At 50.8% G+C, this 20,259-nt stretch overlaps 1 protein-coding gene across 1 annotated transcript in view; it reads right to left on the reverse strand.

The window, feature by feature from the left end:
- The window catches only part of ADARB2 (adenosine deaminase RNA specific B2 (inactive)), a 125,244-nt gene that overhangs the window by 2,315 nt on the left and 102,670 nt on the right, over window positions 1-20,259 (reverse strand). The window contains exons 3-7 of the mRNA XM_049776232.1: window positions 16,445-16,559; window positions 10,509-10,677; window positions 9,927-10,078; window positions 8,882-9,050; window positions 654-835 (exon numbers count right to left, since the gene is read on the reverse strand). Coding sequence (XP_049632189.1) covers window positions 654-835; window positions 8,882-9,050; window positions 9,927-10,078; window positions 10,509-10,677; window positions 16,445-16,559 — 787 coding nt within the window. The remainder of the gene's footprint in view (window positions 1-653; window positions 836-8,881; window positions 9,051-9,926; window positions 10,079-10,508; window positions 10,678-16,444; window positions 16,560-20,259) is intronic.

Raw genomic sequence — 20,259 nt, forward strand, 5'->3', positions numbered from 1 at the left:
GCAGCTCATCCCCTCACGGCCTCAACTGATCCCCAAGATGGTGGTCCAGCCCAGACTTTCCCTGGGCTGCCGTAGCATCTCCAGGTGGGTGGCCATGCTTAATACTTCCGAGATGACAGAATTCTCTAGCATGATGTGAGTAGCAGGCTTTGTCTTCTGTGAGCCTGTTCCTCAAGTCATCAGTTGGCATTTTACTAATACTCGAGTCCTCTGATGCGGGGCAGCGGTGGCAGCTTAGGCTTCAAGGGCTCAGACCTGCCAGGCATATGCCCTGATGCCTGCATGTTTTAAGCCCTGCCCAGAAGCAGAACTTTTCTCTCATCTAGGATGTACGTAGGCTGGGCACCTCCTGTCTGGGTTAGCAGCTGTAGAATTACCGCAGAAGGCTTGATGCAGCTTGGCCTTGAAGGAAGCCGGGGTGGCTGTTCGTGACCTATATGTGCTGAATGCATGCAGAGGCAGCCTCTGGGTGTCATCTACATTGATTCCTGTCACTGGCAGGAGGTCCTGGGTGGCAGGACAGGGGCCACTGACCTCAGTTGCAGTACTCCGGACCCCTGGCTGCTCTCCCCTGCTCCTGAGGTCATTGGGGAGTCTTCCAGGGACCTCTAGCCTGCATGCATCAAGCCCGCTCTGGGGTCTGGGTTTCTTACCGCAGAGGAGGGGCCGGTTGTGTCGATAGGGGGCTGGCAGTGGGCCGATGTCCCTGGTCCTGTGAGCCAGCACCCGGGAGAAGTGGCCAGTGTGGCGCAGGCCGCCCACGACCACACTGTGCAGGTATACGGGCTCGATGAAGTGGCAGAGGAGGGCCCCTTGCAGCCCCAGCACGCTCCACCTGCGGGGACACAGGCCAGGTTCGGCAGATCAGTCCAGGGCCTCCAGAGTCCCTTCTGGTGCCACCACCCCTCATGCATTTTGTGGGAAGGCGCCTCAGAAACCACTTTGTTTTCTGCTTCCCAGGGTCACTGCCTTAGTTTGCTGAGGGGTGGGTGGGTGGGGGTGTTTCTGTGTTAAGGAGGAAATAAGTAGGGAGGGACCAGACCTCTGGTGGTCATCATCAGTAAAGGCACCTGGGATCTGATTGGGCCCCTTACAGACCCTATTTGCATAAAGGCACCTAAGATTATCATTCAAATTCTTATAAAGGCACCTGGGATCTGAATGGACCTCTTAAAGACCCTATTTGCATAAGAACATATGAGATCATTTTACTAATTCTTACAAGGGCTTGGGTGATCTAATTGGTCTCTTACAAACCTTATTTGCATATGAGATCAACATGCAAATCTTATAAGGGCAAATGCAATTGGATTGGTTGTCCTACAGTGTTATCTGCTAAAGGCACATGAGTGATCTTACCAATCTTTATAAGGGCATATATGATCTGATTGGTTGTCTTACAGATTTTAATTGCAAGGGACATATGAGGTCATCTTACAACTCCTTATAAGGGCACATGCATTCTGACTGGTCCACAATCACCCACACCTTCATTTGCATTCATAATACGATTGGTTGTCCCAATCAGATGTCCTCATAGGTATAACCAATCGAACAGCTCAGACAATGGGGTGGGTGGGAATATGCTGTGTATATAAACCCAGCTCACTATGTGGGAATGTGGTGGAAGGACAAAGAGAAAAATAGCCATGTGTAGTGTGGAAGAAAGAAAAGCAATTAATAGTGGTGAGTGATGAATGGTGGTGGGTTGACTAGCATATGGAGGCTCCTGTCTATGTGGCTGCCGAAGCCTGCAGAGATATACCTGCATGAGCTGTTCAAAAAAGAGCAATGACACAGCTCATGGTCAGCATCCACAAGAGCCCAGGATGGCAATGCGTACACAGGGCCTTTCTGGAAACTAAGGTGAGAAGTGGAACTGGAGTCTCTCGGGGACTTAAAAGATTCCATCCCAGCATGCAATCGGAGTTGGGAAACGCCAAGAGTATTTGACTTATTTCACTTTAGCAGAGCTGCTCTCTTCCCCTTCCTTTGTCCAGAGGAGTTGAATGGCTAGGGAGTCGTGTTAAGTGCCAGGGATCAATGCCCTCGTTTACTTCAAGGAATCGTTTGGATTCTAGAAGCCTGCTGGAGAGATGGAGGACAACCTACTCTCCTTGGAATAAATATAGCTGAACTGTGTGAGGCTTTGCTTCTGCAGGCTGTGTGATAGGAGCATTTTTTAGGTGCTGAACCACCTCCCCTGCCCAACATTTGGATATGGAAATGTGACATGCACTGTCCCTTTATACTGTCTCTTTTTTGTTAGGGGCATTTCTACACAGTGCTCCCAGTGGTTTTTTTTTTTTTTGGGGGGGGTCACACTCAGCAGCACTTCAGGGGCCACTCCAGGCTCTATGCTCAGAAATCGCCCCTGGCAGGCTCGGGGGACCATATGGGATGCTGGGATTCAAACCCCCATCTTTCTGGATTCGAGGCAAATGCCCCACCTCCATGCCATCTCTCTGGCCCAGTGTGTTGATGTCCACCAAGGACCTGGTGCCTCTGAGGGTCTGTGATGCTGGGGATTACCTGGTCCAGCCTCTTAAGGAAACATGTGGTTTCCACCCCAAACGCAGTGTTTCTATGCAACCCCAGCAGGAGTGAGCTTTGATTTCAAGTCCATTCCCCACCTCATTGTTCTTTTCATTAATTACCATTTTCTACCATTAGAGCAATGATGGGGGTCCACCATGCTCAACATTACTTTTCATGATTAATAAGGAGTTTATCTGTTTTCCTTTCCTGAAGCAGCCAGTTAACACGGAATTCTCTCCATTAATTACTGAATGCTAAATGCACGCCCTACCTGGAGAGCCATCGACTCTCCAGCCCCTGACACTGGTGCTTTAGAAAGTTCTCTTTAAATCTTATTCCAAAAACACAAGCAATTTAGCAGGCGATATTAATTTGCCTCCAAAGCATCGTGGCGAATGAGAAGCATCTTTTAATCTCATGCAAGAAGAGGCAGCCATCTGGCTGGAGAGGACAGAGCACCACTCCTTCGTCTCCCTCCGTAAACGCAGGTCATTAAAGTAATGTGCTCATCGACATAAAGCTCAGATGGAATATAAAAGGTAATATTTATCTACAAACAATTTAGTCCTACAATTTAAACACTCATTGGTTTTATGAAACATTTACTTTAGTCTACCAGATTTGCATAACCCCTCTTAAAAAATTGCACTGTGGTCACTGCTGCTGACCCCTGCAGTCCTGGGAAGGAAGGAGAGAAGGTGGGAGGGAAGGAAGAAAGGAAAGGAAAGGAAGGAAAGGAAGGAAAGAAGAAAGGAAGGAAAGGATGGAAGGAAAGAAGGAAAGAAGGGAGGGAGGGAGGAAAGGAAGGAAGGAAGGAAGGAAGGAAGGAAGGAAGGAAGGAAGGAAGGAAGGAAGGAAGGAAGGAAAGAAGGAAGGAAGGAAGGGCTATCTTTTGCATCCAGGCCTGAGGAGAAGAGAACTTTCTGGAAGCAGTATGAAGGCTCATTCAAGCTGCCTGGAGAGAACACTGCCTTCCAGCACCACCAGTTCTTTTCTGTTTGCCAGGTGGGTTCAGAATGGCAACAGCTGCCTGATCTTACTCTTTGAGGGGGTGTGGCTTCTTCCCTAACATCTGGACCAGAACTCATGGCAGGCTCTCCCACTGACTGGGACTGGGAAGGCTCCCTAGGGCCTTCCTGTCATGGTTGTCCTTCTCAGATGGGAAGAGTGGGAAGGTCAGTCTCAGGAGTCTTTGGAAAGCTGGGTCTTCATTTCAGAGCCAACCTGGCATGCCTGGAGGTGAGTTCTCAGATGGGCACTTTCTCAGGCACCCTTTGCTGCCAATGGTGAGGACAGCCAGTTGTTGGTGGGGCCAGGCTCCAGAACACCCCACCTGTGGGAGCCCGGCCTTTATTCAGAAAGTGAAGCAATCAATCAAAATCAAAAAAAACAGATGGACATTTTCCTCACTAATGGCAGTTCTGAAACTAGGCAAGCCTTGAGTAGGATTCATATTCCCAGAGGAGATCTTGCCACGCTCAGGCTGTCCAAGCTCTGGCTTTGAACCAAGCTTCCCTAACACCTCTGCCGGTTCTGAGAATAAGGGCTGTTTCTTTGTCCCTACATCTGAGACCTTTTACTGCAGGGAGAAAAACAGACTTCTCTGGCCTGGCCAGCGTGGCTTAACTAGGGTCAGTTAATGCCACCAAAAACCTAAAGAGGGGGTTGGAGCAAGAGTATAGGGGGATTGGTGTTGGGATTGGGTTGGGTTTGCTTTGCACATGGCAAATCAGGTTTGCTCCCCAGTACCCCATAGGTTCCCTGAATACCTCCAGTGTAGAGCCAGGATACCTGAGTGTAGAGCCAGGAGAAAGCCTGAGCACCAATGAGCTCCCAAACAATAACAAAAGCGAAGAAATTCCCCCGAAAAATCAACTCTCCCTAGATGTCTTGAATGTTAGCTGGAGAATTTTTAGCACTTAGTGTTAAATGGAAAGCACTGTTGCTTTTGTTTAGAACAAATTTATGCAGAGAAACCCTCACCACATCTATTTCTAGTATAAGAATGCCAACACAGATCTACTTTCATTCGTCAGTAACTGAAGCACCGGTGACTGAGAGTAGGGGTCATGTGTCCTGTGTAAGCCCAGAGTCCATCCTCCACTGTCTCTAGCACCAGGTTGCCATTCAGGAGGCATGCGTCTCTCCCAGAGATTCCCTGTCATTTCAGGTTCCTGCCCACTGTGTGACCAGAAGGGAAGGAGGACCTTGGAATCACAGTGAAGTCTTTAAGATCAGTTAGAAATACAAACTCCATGATGTTAACACACACAGGGACCAATGGAGAGTCCAAAATAAACACACATGCCTGGAAAGAACAGAATAAACCCACACACACCCAGCCAATTAATGGTCACAAATGGCCCAGAATGCACAGTGGGGAAAGGATAGTCTCTTCATAGAAGGTTATGGAAAAACTGGGCAGAAGAGAGAAGCTGGACCATGTCTTACCCCTTCCCCCCAAAATGAACTTAAATGGCCTGAAGAGCTGAAATGTAAAACCAGCTTTTTTTTTTTTTAAATCAGGTTTGGAAACAGTTCTTTGAATCTGACTCCAGAAGCCCAGACAATGCAAAACAAAACAAAACAAGTTTCACCACATTGAGCCAAAAAGCCCCTGTGCAGTCAAGGAAACCCGCCATGGGATGAAAAGGGATTTCCTGAGTGGAGGGAAGAATTATGGATCATATTTCTAGCAGGGTTCCTGTCCAATATATGCAAGGAGCGTGCAGCTTGAGAGCCAAGAAAGCAATAGGAAGTCAGCATAGAAAAAGGTGCAAAGGATCCTTGACCACTGTGGGGTGCACATCCTCTCGTCTCCACTTGCTGACTGCAGATTAGAGCTAGAGGTCATGCATGGTTGTGGGAGTAGGGGTTGGGGTACTGCTGTGGGGAGCAGGAGGGGGTTCCTTGAAGCAAATGTGGAGATACCACACAACACTGCAAGGACTTTTGGGAATTTAGCCAAAGACATATCGAGGCCAGAACGATAGCACAGTGGGGAGGGCCTTACTTTGCAGGTGGCACACCCAAGTTGGATCCCCCAAATCTTATATGGTCCTCTGAGGACTGCTAGGAGTGATTTCTGATTGCAGAGCTGAGCATTGCTGGGCGTGGCCTCCAAACAAAAAATACACCACCAATCAGGCTCTGGAAGGGATTCTCTACACCTGATTATTTACTGATAGGTAAGTGTGAGTTCAGAAGTGGGGTGACTCCACACCCACCCCTCCCACACCTTTCATCCTTCCACAGTTGTCTGCTAATAACCTATCATCTGTCTCCCATCATGCCCTATTGAATCCCACCCAAGGGAAGAGGACCCTGTTATTTGCACACAGAGGAATCTCTCACTATTCGAGAGAAGTCAGACAGCCTGATGGAACTGTGGGGCTGCCAGGGCAGCAGAAGCAGAAAGAAATAAACTCTGGGGCTTGCAATCAAGGTGTTTCTAGATTGAGGCAGTGGGACCCCTGAAAGAACCCCCATATGTCCCTGGGGTGATCTCTCAGCTCCTCCATGAGACTGAAAACTGCTTCCCTTCTCCACTCCCCTTTCACGACTCCTCCCAGCCAAGGGGAGCCAGAACCCAAAGACCTCAGGATGGAGGGGCCAGTGGGGAGGCAGCTCTCCTGTCCCACACCTGAAGACTGCAGACACTGATGGGCAGAGCTGAGGATATAGATGCTTCTGGGGAAGCTGCAGTCCCTGGCTGGGCACAGATGCTCAGCATCCCCTGGGGCTCCTCAGAACTGTCAAATGCTCTGTGGGCTCCAGGCTGGGCCCCGAAAATATGGCTTTTGGCACTTTTCAGTGGAAAGGGGTATTCTCTCCCCCTGGGCACCACAGATATATCTCTTGAGTGGCCACAAGGCTGCTTGGCACCTCAACAGGTGGGCAGTGTCAGAATCAGGGTGCATACTGCCTGCATCTTGAAGGTTCTCTGGCCTGCTTACTGTTGGGGGATCTGGCTTTAGCTGCCAAGGGTGCCCCTGTGGGGACTGTATGCTCAGGGATACTCAGGGGCTGTTTGTATTATGAGGTGGAGATCACGGACCATGAGAAGGGATGGAGGCAGTCAGTTAGGGAGGGTGGCTGTTGAGGCCCTGTGTTTTGAGGGTGGAGAAGGGGTGTCTGGAGGGCAGGTGAGAGACACTCACCTTGAGGAGTGTCGGAGGGGAGACCCCCAGCAGCTGTGGCTTCACAGCTCATTTCTGTAGCGGAGCTGGGACGCTTTCATATGCGCACATGCTGCAATCAATAATCAGGCTCAGGCGCTGGGGACCAGGAGCCATAGCTAAAGGGACATTAGTTCCAGAAGATTTAGATTTTTATATGTTGCTCTGCTCTGGCTTGTGGGGACAAAGGCAGGAGCCACCTGCCTCAGTTCTGCTCTCCCAGAGATGCTGGTGGAGATGGGAAGAGAGGGGCCAGAGATGGTCTGAGAATCACTGTGGTAGCCAAAGCTACTGTCCACCTGTGCTCAGCACTGTGGCCTTTTAGGAGGTTTCTCAGAGACTCTGTCTTGCGACTTTTCAAAGACCGGGAGCCTTGGGCTCTGCCAACATGCCTAGCCTCTGTGGTCTGTCTTGGCCTCCAGTCCCTGCTTCCTCCGCTGCCTTCCTTTGAGGTGCCTTCATTGTCCTGGAACCTGAACTCTGGATATATGCCTTCCTTCTTCCATTCCCTGTCTAACCCTCTGTAGCTTAGTTCTGCTCGTTGTATACAGGGTCTCCACATTGCCCATTACACCTTCTGGGGTACACCAGAAAGGCCCCACCTCTACCTGGAGGGACTGTTTCTGAATCCAGCTGGGGGGGGGCGGGGAGAACCTGTGGCAATAGGACTGATGTGGACAGTGGAGGGTTGGCATGAGCAGCGCCAGGGTAGCACTGGGCCATGGAGGTGCCAGGGTTCAGGCTGTGAGAGGCTGATGCATGCAGGGGGCTGGCGGTGGGCCCTGCAGGCCTCCCCACCTCACCTACCCCTCTAATATCTTTTACTGTCACTTTTTCTGGCGGAGCTGAGTAGCTTCTCTGCTCAGAGGCAGATGTGTGTGGGGATCCCAGCCTTTGCCTCCCCACAGCCTTTCTGGTCAGGTGCCTGGGGCTCTTCACTTCCCACACCCTAGTGCAAGGATTTCCAGAGAAATCGGGTTTGTCTCCTGCAATGTACGGCACGGACATGGTTTCTGAAGAACCAAGATGAAGGCTGGAGTTGATCCAGGGTGAAGGCAGCTGCCTGTGCACAGCAGGGCCCACTTCTATCCCTGGCATCGCAAATGGCCTATAGAACACTGCTAAATATGGCCAGCCCATGCAATGTACCCCCACATCATACCTTTGGGCTTTCAGGCATCTCACCCTGTGCAAGGGAAGAAGAGCATCTCCTGAGGCCCAGGAGGCCCAGCCATAGCTGATGGGAACTTTTTTTACCCAGGGGTTGCCAGTGGGGAAACCCAGGGCTTGGGGATGGAGAAAGCTTCACAAAGCACCTAGAAACCAGCCTCCGAGTCTGCTGGGGATCCCCAATTATGTCCTGTCCTGCAAGGGAATGTCCAAGCATCTATTGATAGGGCCCCAGCATCACACCAGAGCAAGAACCCCTGATGGTGAGTGGTTGGGTAATGTCTGGGTGTTCGTGTTTCAGGAATGCATCGAGTTAGGAACTGGTGCTCTTGATTTGTTGTCACAGGCATGGACTTCCAGGGCTCATGGTCCCTGCTCTCTGCCCTTCCACACGGAGCCTGAATGCTACACCTGAGCTGAGTCCAAGGCAGCTCTGTCCACCTGCCTGTGTGAGCACCTGGGAACAGCTGTTGTGCCCCAGACAGGTGGACAGAAGCTCCTATTAATGACCCTGGGTTCATGAACACCAGCTGGGCAGAGCTGAGGGGCTTCAGGCCCCCTCATGTCTGTCAGCTGGACCCCTGTCCTGCTGTGCCTTTCAGAGGCTGGAGAGCTGGAGGTCAGAGCCCTAGTGTCAGAGGCTAAAGGGGGGGTGGCGCAGAGTCCCCCGAAGCTCACCTCCAGGAGGTCTGTGATCTAAGATCCTTGGCATCCCTGTCCTCTGGGCTAGTCTGGGTGTGAACATAGCATGAGTTAGAACGTCGTCCTCCCCCACCCCCCAGTCAAGGAATCTGTGTATAGAGCCAGGGCAGGGGTCCCACAGGGCAGATGACCTGAGCAGGGTGTCTGCAGTGTGTCTGAGTGCAGGACCCCATGAGCACCCCCCTGGCCTGTGCACCAGCACTTGGGGTCTGCAGTGGCCACTCCAGGGGTCTCATGGGTGCAGCATAGGAGCCTGTGGGCCCAAGTGGGAGATGAGGGTGCAGGGATGTTACCTGGCGATCTTGTCCGTGCAACTCATGGTGACCAGTTGCTCGCCCAGCAGGACACTGTCCCATGCCTGGACTGTGCCGCCACCCCGCACAGGCACTGTGCCCTCCCCAGACTCGATCTTGGTGCGCAGATGCCCTCGGAGCTTCCTGACCAGGTGCTTGCTGCTGCTCACTAGGAGAGGAGAGGTGGGTCAGGGTCACTGGAGGGATACCAGGCAGAGACAGACACATGCGTCTACTCCTGCTTGGGCCTTGTTTCCTTACTGTAAGCTCCGACCAGTGCCACCACTATTCCCTGCTCCCCTGGGCCTATAGACTTAGCACACAGAGCTGATATGGGCATTGTCCAGGGCCCACATTCCTTCTGAAGCCCACTACAGACACCACATTCCAACCCACCCCACTCCACAGCATTTGGGAAAACTAGCACGAGGACAAGGGTAAAACAGTTCTAAGTCTGGGTTATATCAGTCTGAAAATGGTTGACTCTTTGCATGCAAATATAAGAGTGTGTGTGTGTGTGTGTGTGTGTGTGTGTGTGTGTGTGTGTGTGTGTGTGTGTGTGTGTAATAGCACAGTGCTCCCTCCCAGACTTACATAGAATCACAGGTCTAATGGTAAGGTTGGGTGCTAAATGCTTTAGCTTTAATAGTATGGAAAAGGGATGTCTCACTAATTTGCCCTCAGTGAAGGCATCAGATAATTAGTACCGTGTGGTTTGACCTGGGAACCTGCCTGACAGATCATACTGATTTCCAGGAGGGTTCCCCTGGTTTCTAAGAAATTCTCTTTCCTGCACATGTGTAGTGAAGAGACCCTAAAAGCCATTGCTTGGGACCCAGACTGTTGTGTTCCACTGAGAAAGTCAGCTTTGAGAGCTTTCAGATGAGAGTGTCCGTCTGAATCTCTATGCCTCTGTCTCTGTCTCTACCCTGACAGGCAGATGTGGCTGAGGCCTCCCAGGGCCATCTCGGGCACTAATTTGGAAGGCTGTTCTGAGGGGTCAGTGCCCTGAACCCCAGACCCACACAGAGCTGCCCACTCTTACACTCGGCCGTGAACTCGTAGGGGGAGTGCAGCCGGGCGTCTCCACAGGGTGACGAGCTCACGTAGAGGTGGAACCGCACCTGCTCCCGCAGCCTGTAGCCCCCCTCTTCCAGCCGCACGAAGATGGAGCGTTCCTGGTCCTCCCGCTGCTCGCTGGGGGGCAGAGAGGTGGGTCACCAGCGCCCCCTCCAGTTGCCTCCCTCTGATCCACTGTCCAGCTGTATGTCTCTAAGACTTGACCACTTCTGGGGTTGGGGAAGGTCTCAACTTCACTCAACTCCTGCTTCAGCAGATGGGGTGCCCTAGAGGGATGCCCAGGCCTCCCCCAAATCCTGATTCCAAGGGGTTGTTGGGAGATATACTCTGGGGGAGGGTCTGAGCGGGAAGTCTAGTGGGTTTGGGTCTTTATTTCCAGGGATTCCCCATGGCCCAGGGTGACTGGATCAGACCCTCAACTCTGTGCACCGCTGGCTACAGTGCTAGGAGACAGGGAGATGGATTCTGGGCTGTAAGTGAGGATCGGGTGTCAGAAAAGGGGCCCCATGTGGTGGAGGTGGACTAGAGAGGCTGGAGGGGAACTCACCTTAGGTGCAGCTGGAGCTGGGTATACAGAAAGAGCAGCAGTGCCCTCCGGGCCAGCACCTCCGCATGGCCGTCATTCACCACCAGCCCCTGGTCACTGAGGTACTCTCCGCTGATGCACTTGGTTCCTGAGGACACCACCACCACTTGTGCTTGCCGGATGTCCAGGCCTGGGGACACAGAGGTGTCAGCAGGGGACATCCAGGCCCCGGACATATGTCAGCAGGGAGGGAGCCCCCGGCTGTCCTCAGTCTCTACTTCGAGAATGACAGGGATAACAAGGATCATGTGCCTCATGAATAGGGATTCATTCTAGGAGCTGTGGGCAGTGGCCTATGCCTGTGAGATCCAGGTCCTCCTGCAGAAGGGTTCAGGGCCAGCCAAGGAGTGCAGACTTCCTGGGATGGTGGGGGCAGTGTAGTCCAGTGTGCATCACTCATGAGGTTCTGGGTGTGTCCCCAGTGCCTCCTGTATCCTGCAATTCTGAAACTAGGGGTTTGGCTCCCAGCACCCCTTTCTGAAGGTTCTGCTAAGAATGGAAGTCAGAGGTATGGGGGAGGCATTGGTAGACTCCACTGGTCATGCAGGAGACATTTTCTAATATCTGCACCCTCTGATTTGGGTGCAGATGGTGCGATGGGCGTTGGTCTGTCTGTACCTGGCCCTCTTCAGATGCTATGGGGGGGCCCTTGTGGGTGGAAACATGCCTTTCACCCTCACAGAGCCTGCAGGTACTTCCAAGCCTGGAGAGAAATGTGGGGTAACTCTGCCATGTTCTTGGCGGGCAAAGTCCCACAGTCCAGGGTCCTGAGCTGCAGTTCAGCATAAGGCAGTGATACCATTGCCCACCGTGTGTCTGGCCCCTTTGCATACACATGTGTGAAGATGGAGATGATACTGCCAGGGCCACTCAGCCAAAGGGCTGAGCACAGACTTTCTGAAGCTGGTTTAGTCCAGAGACTCAGAAAATGGTGGGACAAGAAAACACTGATGGCCAGGAAGTTATTTGGGAAATCCCTACTGCTTTCAACAGCCACTTTGAGAAGTGGGTGCCATGGCACCCAGAAGCTCTTGAGCACCCAAAGGCTGCCTCTCATATACAGACAAACTGTCTCAAAGCTCCAGCCAACAAAGGAGGAAGAGCTAGAGCTGGTACAACTGGACAGAAGAAGCTGTTATAACCACTGGGGAGGACCCAGGGCAAGACCTGGCTTGGATCTGTGGGGCAGTGGGAGTGATGGGCAGTGAATCAATAGCTGTGAGCCAAGTAGGATCACACCCATGTGCTAGCAGGAGTAGCTCCTAGCAGTCAAGGATGCAGGAATCAAGTCCCTAAACAGCGAACCAGACCACTGACCAACGGAAAGTTAAGTCAGAACCAGCCCCAGCTTCCAGGATTCCAGGAAGCTGTGAGGGCCCAATGCTTCTGAACAAACTGAAGATTGGGGTAGTCTGCCAAAACTATGCCATCCAACTCACTAGCACATTCTGTTTCTAAACCACCTAGAAACCCAAATAGGAAGCCTAGGAATCAGCACTTGTGGGAACCCATGAGGCTGTGCGAACTGAAACTGCAGACAGGACAAAAGTGTCTGAGCTGGTACACCTTCAAGGAATGTGATGGAGCAAAGTTTTCCCAGACACCTGGCAGGGGAAAGTCCTTCATACTGTGGCTCCAAATCACAAATAAGTAAAACTTCAATCAAATGCTTAGAAATGAATGCACTGAGGCCTGAGAGATAGTACAGATAGTGGGTAGGTCACTTGCTTTGCACACAACTGGCCAAGATTTAATCTCCGATATCCAGTATGGTCCTCCAACCTGCTCCAGAGTGATCCCTAAGCTCAGAACCAGGAGTAAGCCTTGAGCACACCTAGGTATGGTCCAAGACCAAAACAAAACAAAACAAAATAGTAAAAGCATTTCTGCATAGTAAGACAACAACTTACTTTATTATTTCTTTAACAATGCTGGGGTTTGGGCCCAGAGAGATAGCACAGCGGCGTTTGCCTTGCAAGCAGCCAATCCAGGACCAAAGGTAGTTGGTTCGAATCCCGGTGTCCTATAGGTGTCCTATATGGTCCCCCGTGCCTGCCAGGAGCTATTTCTGAGCAGACAGCCAGGAGTAACCCCTGAGCAACGCCGGGTGTGGCCCAAAAACAAAAAAAACAAAAACAAAAACAAACAAACAAAAACAAAAACAAACAAACAAAAAACAAAAAACAAACAAAAACAAAAAAACAAAAAACAAAAAACAGTGCTGGGGTTTGACCAAGGGCCTCATAACTGTAAGGCAATTTCTCTACTTCTGAGCCACAGCCCTGACCCTAAAATTGTTAAATTAATAATTAAGTTCAAACGCATAAAATAAGTGTGCCCCAATGTAGTTAGGCATCTTAAAAGATAACTAAAAGGTAATTATTCATGAAAAATTTGTGAAGAATTTCTAGCTCTATGATAAACAAAGCCCTCTCTAAGAGATAAGGAACTAGAAACCAAAAGATACCTGGATAGACTAGGGGAAAGGCAAATTCAGACAACTCTGTGACTGAAAATACTAATAGCCAGTGAACTTAGGCCAATGTTCAGGCTCACACATGGCGACCCCATGTAACCTGCCTGGTGCACTGCTGGGGGCAGGCTGGGCTCACAAGTGTGTGAGGGGTGACAGCACAGCTGGAATGTATCCAACCTGAGCCACCAGGAGGTCCTTACTTGGACCTTTACGTGCATCATGGTCACATGTCTCACTCCTGGTGGGCCTCGGGGACCATATGTTGTGCCAAGGATCAAACCTGGGGTGGTCAGGCACATGCAAATGCCTAACACTTAAACTCTCTCAAGACCCCATTTCTTTCTATTTTTGGGAGGTTTCTACTACAGTTTAAACTATTATATGGCTCTACCAGCATTGAAGTTTATGGCATTGATGTACAATGTTTTCACTCTACAGTGATGCACATACATTCACTAATGTACCTGAGACTCTATTAGAGTCTCTGTGTCATTTCTAGTCCCACTTTCTTTTCCTTCCTTCTGTTCCCCCACTTCTTGGTAATGGGTTTTGTAATCCAAGACCAAAGATGTTCATTGGTTGATACTGTGAATTCCCTTGTTTGGTCTCTGGATGTCCCACAGATCATTTGTTATCTTCCCTCCTCACTCTGACTTCACTCAGCATGATGCCCTCCAGTTCCATCTGTCTGCAGCAGGCTCTGGGTTCATCTTTGCTCTTGGTTGCATAGTGTTCCCGTTGTGTATGCAGACCACAGCTTCACAAGATGGGGTGCTGCAGGGAACACAAGTGTGCACTTCGCTTCTGAGTTAGTGTCTATGTTGCATGTCTCCAGAGCAGCTGGACAAAGGCAGTGCAGGGCTAGTTGTCTTCTGTGGAAGAGGGGAGGTAAGAACACAGAGGTTCTTGGCTTGCATAGCCAAGGAAGCTCGGACAGGCTCATATCTGTGACTGGGTGGGCAGCAGGCATGGGAGATGAGGTAAGCAGGTGGGAATATCAGGCACCAGGTGGCAGGGCTAGTCCAAGGATGTGAGGCAAGGTTGACAACCATCGGAGTAGGTGGCAGTTGGAAGACAGGAGTCTGTCAGGCACTGAGGTGTGAAGGGAATGAGAATGGGATCATCAGGAGAGAAGCTTTCTGGTGTCCATGATGAACACTATGTGTACCATGGGCTCAGTCTATTCTCTCAGGTATTCATGGTTAACTCTGATGGGTCCTGGCCTTAGTTTATTCTCTTCTCAGGTGTCTGTGGTGAAGTCTGCTATGACCTGACTATAGTTTGTTCTCTTCCCAGGCATCTGATATGTCCTGACTCAGTCCGTTCTGTGAGGTGACTGTGGTGACTTTGCTGTATCCTGACCTCCATCTGTGCTCCTCTCAGATGTCTGTGGTGAAACTGCTGGGTCCTGGCCTCAGTTTTTTTTCTCCTCTCTGGTGTCTTGGCCTCAGTCTGTTCTCCAGAGCAGGGTCTTCTCCATAGATCACCAGCCTTAATGACAGCAAACACTGTTCTGCTCAGAACCCTATAACCTCTGACACAGCATCGCTGTGCTCCTGGGGGTGGGGCACCATGAATGAGGGATTGTGTCCCATATCTTGGGAGGGTGTCCCCTTCCCAGAGACCTGCTCTTCCTCAAAGACCCTATTTCCAGGGGCTCATCCAGTCTGTCACTGGTTCCCAAGCTAATTCCTCTGGAGGTGCTCTGCAGAGACATGAGCTCCAAGACAAGTGAAAAGGCCACATTCCCTCACAGAAGATCTAAGCTGGCCTCCCTGTCCCCACCACAGGCCATACAGGGGTGGCACTCATATGGATTCACCCAGGACCAGGTGACTTTCACCCCAACATTCTACATCATGGTCACAGACAGCCTGGGACCTGCGGGACCACCAGAACAATCCTGAACATGGTCCCTGCAATGCTTCTTTCACAGTCCTTGCATACAGTCCCAACACATGGTCGCCATGCATGAACTCTGCACATGCTCCCTGTATATATCCCCTAACATGATTCCCACACAAAGCCCCACGCACATGGCTCACTCACTCAGCACACTCTCTCTATGCAGCTCCCTACAGCTCACTTCCTATGCAAACATCAGGTCTGTGTTTAGAAGGTTCTAGACTGTACCTGCTTGGGGTGCTAGATGGCCACTCCCTCAGTGAGTGCAGCATGGGGTGGAGAGACGGCTCCACATGACAGACAAGAACAAGGGTATAGGCAAGGGGCAGTAGGAAATAGACCCATGCCCAGAAACCCAGTGACAGCACGTTGGACTTACTGGGAGTATGGCAGGGTCCACAGGAAGCAGAGTTGTGAGGGGGTTGCCACACCCCAAACATTCATGACAATATTTGTCTGAGGGTTGCCCTGTGGCTCTGCACAGGCAGGCTTTGTGTGTGGATGGCAAATGAAGGACACCCCGAAATGTGTTGGGGTCCATCTTCACAGCAATAGGCCACTGAACAGAAATGTCTCTCTCAACTAGGATGAGATGCATCGCTCCTTGTATGTATTTGCTGGAGTCACCAAGCTAGAGCATGGATACAATGGTGCAGGGAAACAGGAAGTAGAGGGACAGTCAAATATTTCTATTAGTAATTTTGGCACACTACTCCCTAATCTCTTTTTAATCAATATGTTTATTAAATCTCCTCTTTTAAAAGGGAAGCAAATTTCAGCAATTACTCTTCAATGTTCATAAATCACTAATTAGTGGAGCTTTGCCTTGTAAAGTCTGCCATTCATGCAGAAATTGGTCTGTGGAGGCAGACAGTTTGCATGTGTCCTCGGCAACTTTTAAGGCCCGTTTTTGACAAACCCACTCCCTCCCTCCCTCCCTTCCTCCTTCCACCCTTTTCCCTTCCTTTCCTTCTTTTCTCCCATTCTCCCTCTCTCCCTCCTTCCCCTCCAGGGTGTGGGTCTGAGGCTAGGCAGCGAGCATAGTCCCAGGGCTCAGAAGTTCGAAGAATCTCTTGTGGGCTCCTGCGGGACCATTCCCGTGGGAGCAACATATGAGCTGACTTTTAAGCCGGTCTGTCATGCTGGGGGGCACAGCTGGAGCTGAATCCACAGTGAGTCCCACTCAAGCTGCCCCACACTCTGCTGAGGCAAGGCAAATTCTCCAAGGGGTTGGCGTCTAGCAAGCGTCTGTGGGTGGGCTGGTGAGGCTCTGGGTGGGGGGGGGTGACCATTAAGAAGGACTCAGAATCTGAGGTCCAGGCTGCCCTATGCCCAGGAAGAGTGAGAGGGCCCAGAACTCTGCTTGGACTGGGGAATCTCTTGCAGACTTCAGTTCCTCTGTGTCCTGCCCCGACAGGAGTCCTGACTGGCCTCTGTACCTTGGGGCCAGGGACATGGTGGTCTCAGGGCTGGGTCATCTCTGAGTCATCACATAGTGGGGACCCCGGCTCCTCACCTCTACTCATGACAATCCCAGCCAGCGCTTTGTGGCGGCCGTGCCCTGATGCCAGGCCCCGGGTCACCTCTCGGAACTTCTGTGCAACCAGATGTGCCACTGAGTCACCGAATTCCTGAAAGACACAAGCACATACGACATCACTGTGCTCAGATCCCGCCCCCACCCCGTTCAGACCCACCTACTGCATCCAGTTTGCCCATGGCACCGACCCGCCCACTGCACGGACCCTACCCACAATGCCAACTCTACTGTACTGACCCTACCCAGAACAAGACCACTTTAAGATCACATCCACAGGGACTGGAGAAATAGCATGGAGGTAAGGCGTTTGCCTTGCATGCAGAAGGATGGCGGTTCAAATCCCTCCATCCCATACAGTCCCCTGAGCATGCCAGGAGCGATTTCTGAACATAGAGCCAGGAGTAACCTTCATGCTGCTGGGTGTGACCCAAAAACTGAAAGAAAAAAAAAAAGATCACACCAAAAACTCCACCCACTCTGCCATGTATCCACTGTCCATTATCTTGGCTTCATTCTTCCTGCCTCAGGGGTACCCCCTGGAGTCACTATTGCAGGCAGAGTGAGAATGTACCCTCCCAACAGGCCTGGTCCTGGGATGAACCAGGAGGGCTCATAACTCCAATATGCACCTCTTCCTGTCCTATCCCCTATCAAAGTCCCTTCTCCATTGAGTTCTGGGCCATTTGTGACCTTTGATCTCTGGGTAAATATAGGGTTATTCTGTTGTCTTGCTCTCTGTCTGATACAGCAGGTGCCATTTTCATAGTGGCACCACACAGTTCTGAGAACTGTAGCTCTACAGTATGCTGTGAAATCTGGGGCAAGATGCCCACAACTTTCTTCTTTCTCCAGGCTGCTTTTACTGTCTTGTGGTTCCATGCACATTTGGGATCACCGGACCTATTTCTGTGATAAATGCCACTGGTGAGTTCAGACTTGTGGCATTGCATCTCTGTCTAGCGAGGTTCTGAACACATTCAGAAAAGGGTGGATCTGGGGCAGGAGAGATAGCATGGAGGTAAGGCATTTGCCTTGCATGCAGAAGGACGGTAATGCAAATCCTGGTATGGTGCCCTGAGCTTGCCAGGAGTGATTTCTGAGCATAGTGCCAGGAGTAACCTCTGAGCGCTGCCAGGTGTGACCCAAAAACCAAAAAGAGAAAAAAAGAAAAGGGTAGTTCTGCCCATTCAGGAGAGCCTCTGGCTGCTTTGAATGCTGGCATGGCTGCAGTTCTTCGGGTGGAACATTACAAATCATCAAACAATGAACAGGACGTTTTCCCAACACTTGTTTCTCTCTGGGCCATGGGCCTGCTCCAGCCACTGTTTATGAAGGTCCATCCATTGGGTCCATCCACAGTGGGTCTGTCTACAGCAGGCCCAACCACCGTGGGTCAATCCATGGCACATCCATCCACAGTGGGTCTTTGCATGGCAGGTCTATCCATAGTGCATTACCACATATCCTGGACTGTTTTTTTTTTGGGGGGGGGGGTCACACCCAGCTGCACTCAGGGGTTATCCTGGACTCTGAAGAAGGGCCCCTATGTCCCCTCAGTACAGGATCTGAGGTATTCTGGAAGTTTCTGGTGAGCTGTAGTAAGTCAGGTGCTCCATAGCCTTCTTGGACACCAACATGGAGGATGCAGGATGCAGTGCTCTGTTGGGCTCAGCTGGACTGCCTGCCTGGTCCAGCCTAACGTGGCATGTGAGGGCACAGAGCAACCCAGTCTGTGGGGACACTGCACAGGCTCACTTCCCTGCCTCGAGGCTTATAGGCCTCACTCCCCACAAAGCAGCCAGCAGAAGGCTCAGTCTAGGCCTCACTGACAGGAACTGGTGGTATGTCCTCAAGTCCACCTCACCTACAGTGAGGCGGGTGACTCTGACTAGAAAGATGATCTTCAGACAGAGCGAGAAACTCCAACAGTATTGCTTTGAGTGACATCAAGAAATAAAATGTGTTCAGATTTGCAGACACGGTCCTTAGGGTCAAGTTGACATTCAGCCAAAGTGAGAAGAATATTAAAATCAATAGATTAGGAAGAAGCAAGTCCTCAGTAAATATTCTCCCTGGAAACCTGGTCTTTGGGCTCGTAATGCTGAAATATGTAAAAGGTTAGATTTGCATAGGGGGGCAGGTGGGACCTCGGCCTGTGACCCTCCCCACTCTCTGTGTCTGACCAGAAGTGGAGCAGGGCTGGGCCTTCAGGCTTGGCTGCCCCGGCTGCTTCGGCTGGGAGGTGCTCCTGGAAGCTTCTTTCAGATTATGACAGCAGCCCAGGACTTGGTATCTCAGTTCAGGGCCCGGCAGACCCAGTCCTTTCTGTAGGGGATGAAATGAAATGTCCTTCACCCAGGTCAGGGTGTGGGGGACCAGCTTGTTTGATGATGTTGGTGGAGCCAGATGCTTTGCTCTGCTTCCCTGGAGGAGGCAGGGCTTAAAGCCCTGATGTGTCTGGCCTAGTGGCCACTCCCTGACCACTGCTGAGAACCTGCTGTGGACTCTGTGCAGGTGAAAGACAGATACCACAAGGCAGTCCTGAATGGGGTCAGAGTCCCCACCCAGAGAAACCTGCCCATAGCTCTGTCCAAGGGAGCCCCGCAAGGCCCTGTGCCTCAAGATTCCAGCAATGGGGCACTGACCCCGATGGCAGACATGTCTAAGGGCTGCCTCAGAGGTCTGAGACATGGGCCTGTGTGGACACAGCAGCCAGGTGCAGCACAGGGGCTGGAGCTCTGGGACAACAGGCGTTACTGTCTCAACAGCCGCTTTCCAAGTTGCTCACCGCAGAATGCAGAAGACAAACTGAAAAACTGCGTTAGAAAAATGTCATCTTTCTGTTTTTGTTAAGCGGGTGCTTCCTAATGTACTCAGGAAGATATTTTGCATCTGGGTTTAATTAGAATCTTTAAATTCTCATTAGTGTGCTAATACGAGCTCGCTAACAGATGAGGCCCTCTGTTTGGGTTGATTTATGGCTGTTTGAGTTCATCTGGATTTGAAAAGATGTAAACAAGAGGAACCATGTCAGTGCAGCCACAGGAAAAGCTTCCCAATGGAAAATGCTTTTCTTCCTGCAAGAAAGTGATATTTACTCCCCAGATTTGGTCAAATTCACTTGATAGATTCTGTTGAATTCAGAAAGGCTTTGGGAATTTCTTTTTGCCTCTCCTGGCTCTCAATTTAACTAAGGGTTTCTTGTTTTAATCCTTTTAGAAAGAAGGTTTTGGTGGGGCTTCAGAGAATATACCACATACCTGATCACAGAGCCAGGGAGTAAGCCCTGAGCAATGCTGGGTGTGACTCTTAAACAAAACAAAAATAATCCAAAAAACTAACCAGCCCAAAAGATAACTTTTGGTTAACTCTTGAGTTGTTTCCCTACTCTCTTGCTGAGTCATTGCAGCTCTGCTCTTGTACTCTTCCTTTCTGCTGAACTTGGCCTTAGACTCTTCCTTTCTACCAAATTTGGCCTTAGACTCCTTATTTCTGCTGAACATGGCCTCAGATTTCTTTTGCCTAACTCAGCCTTGGACTTCTTTCTAGATCCCCAAAAGTTTGCAGGTTTGTCTCTGGTCTTCTTTTTTAAGTGTTTGAGGGTAGCACAAAACCTGCCCTTTTAAGACTTTTGCTGCTTCCCATAGGTTTTGGTATGTTGTAGTTTGCTTTAGCTTTTCTCTCTCATGCTCTAATTTTTGGAGGTGGGTCACACCTGGTGGTGTTATGAGTCACCTCTGGCAGTGCTTGGGGGCTCATTATGGTACAGGTGACTGAACCAGAGTTGGTGA

This window comes from Suncus etruscus, chromosome 7, assembly GCF_024139225.1.
Source record: "Suncus etruscus isolate mSunEtr1 chromosome 7, mSunEtr1.pri.cur, whole genome shotgun sequence".
Taxonomy (NCBI): Eukaryota; Metazoa; Chordata; class Mammalia; order Eulipotyphla; family Soricidae; genus Suncus; species Suncus etruscus.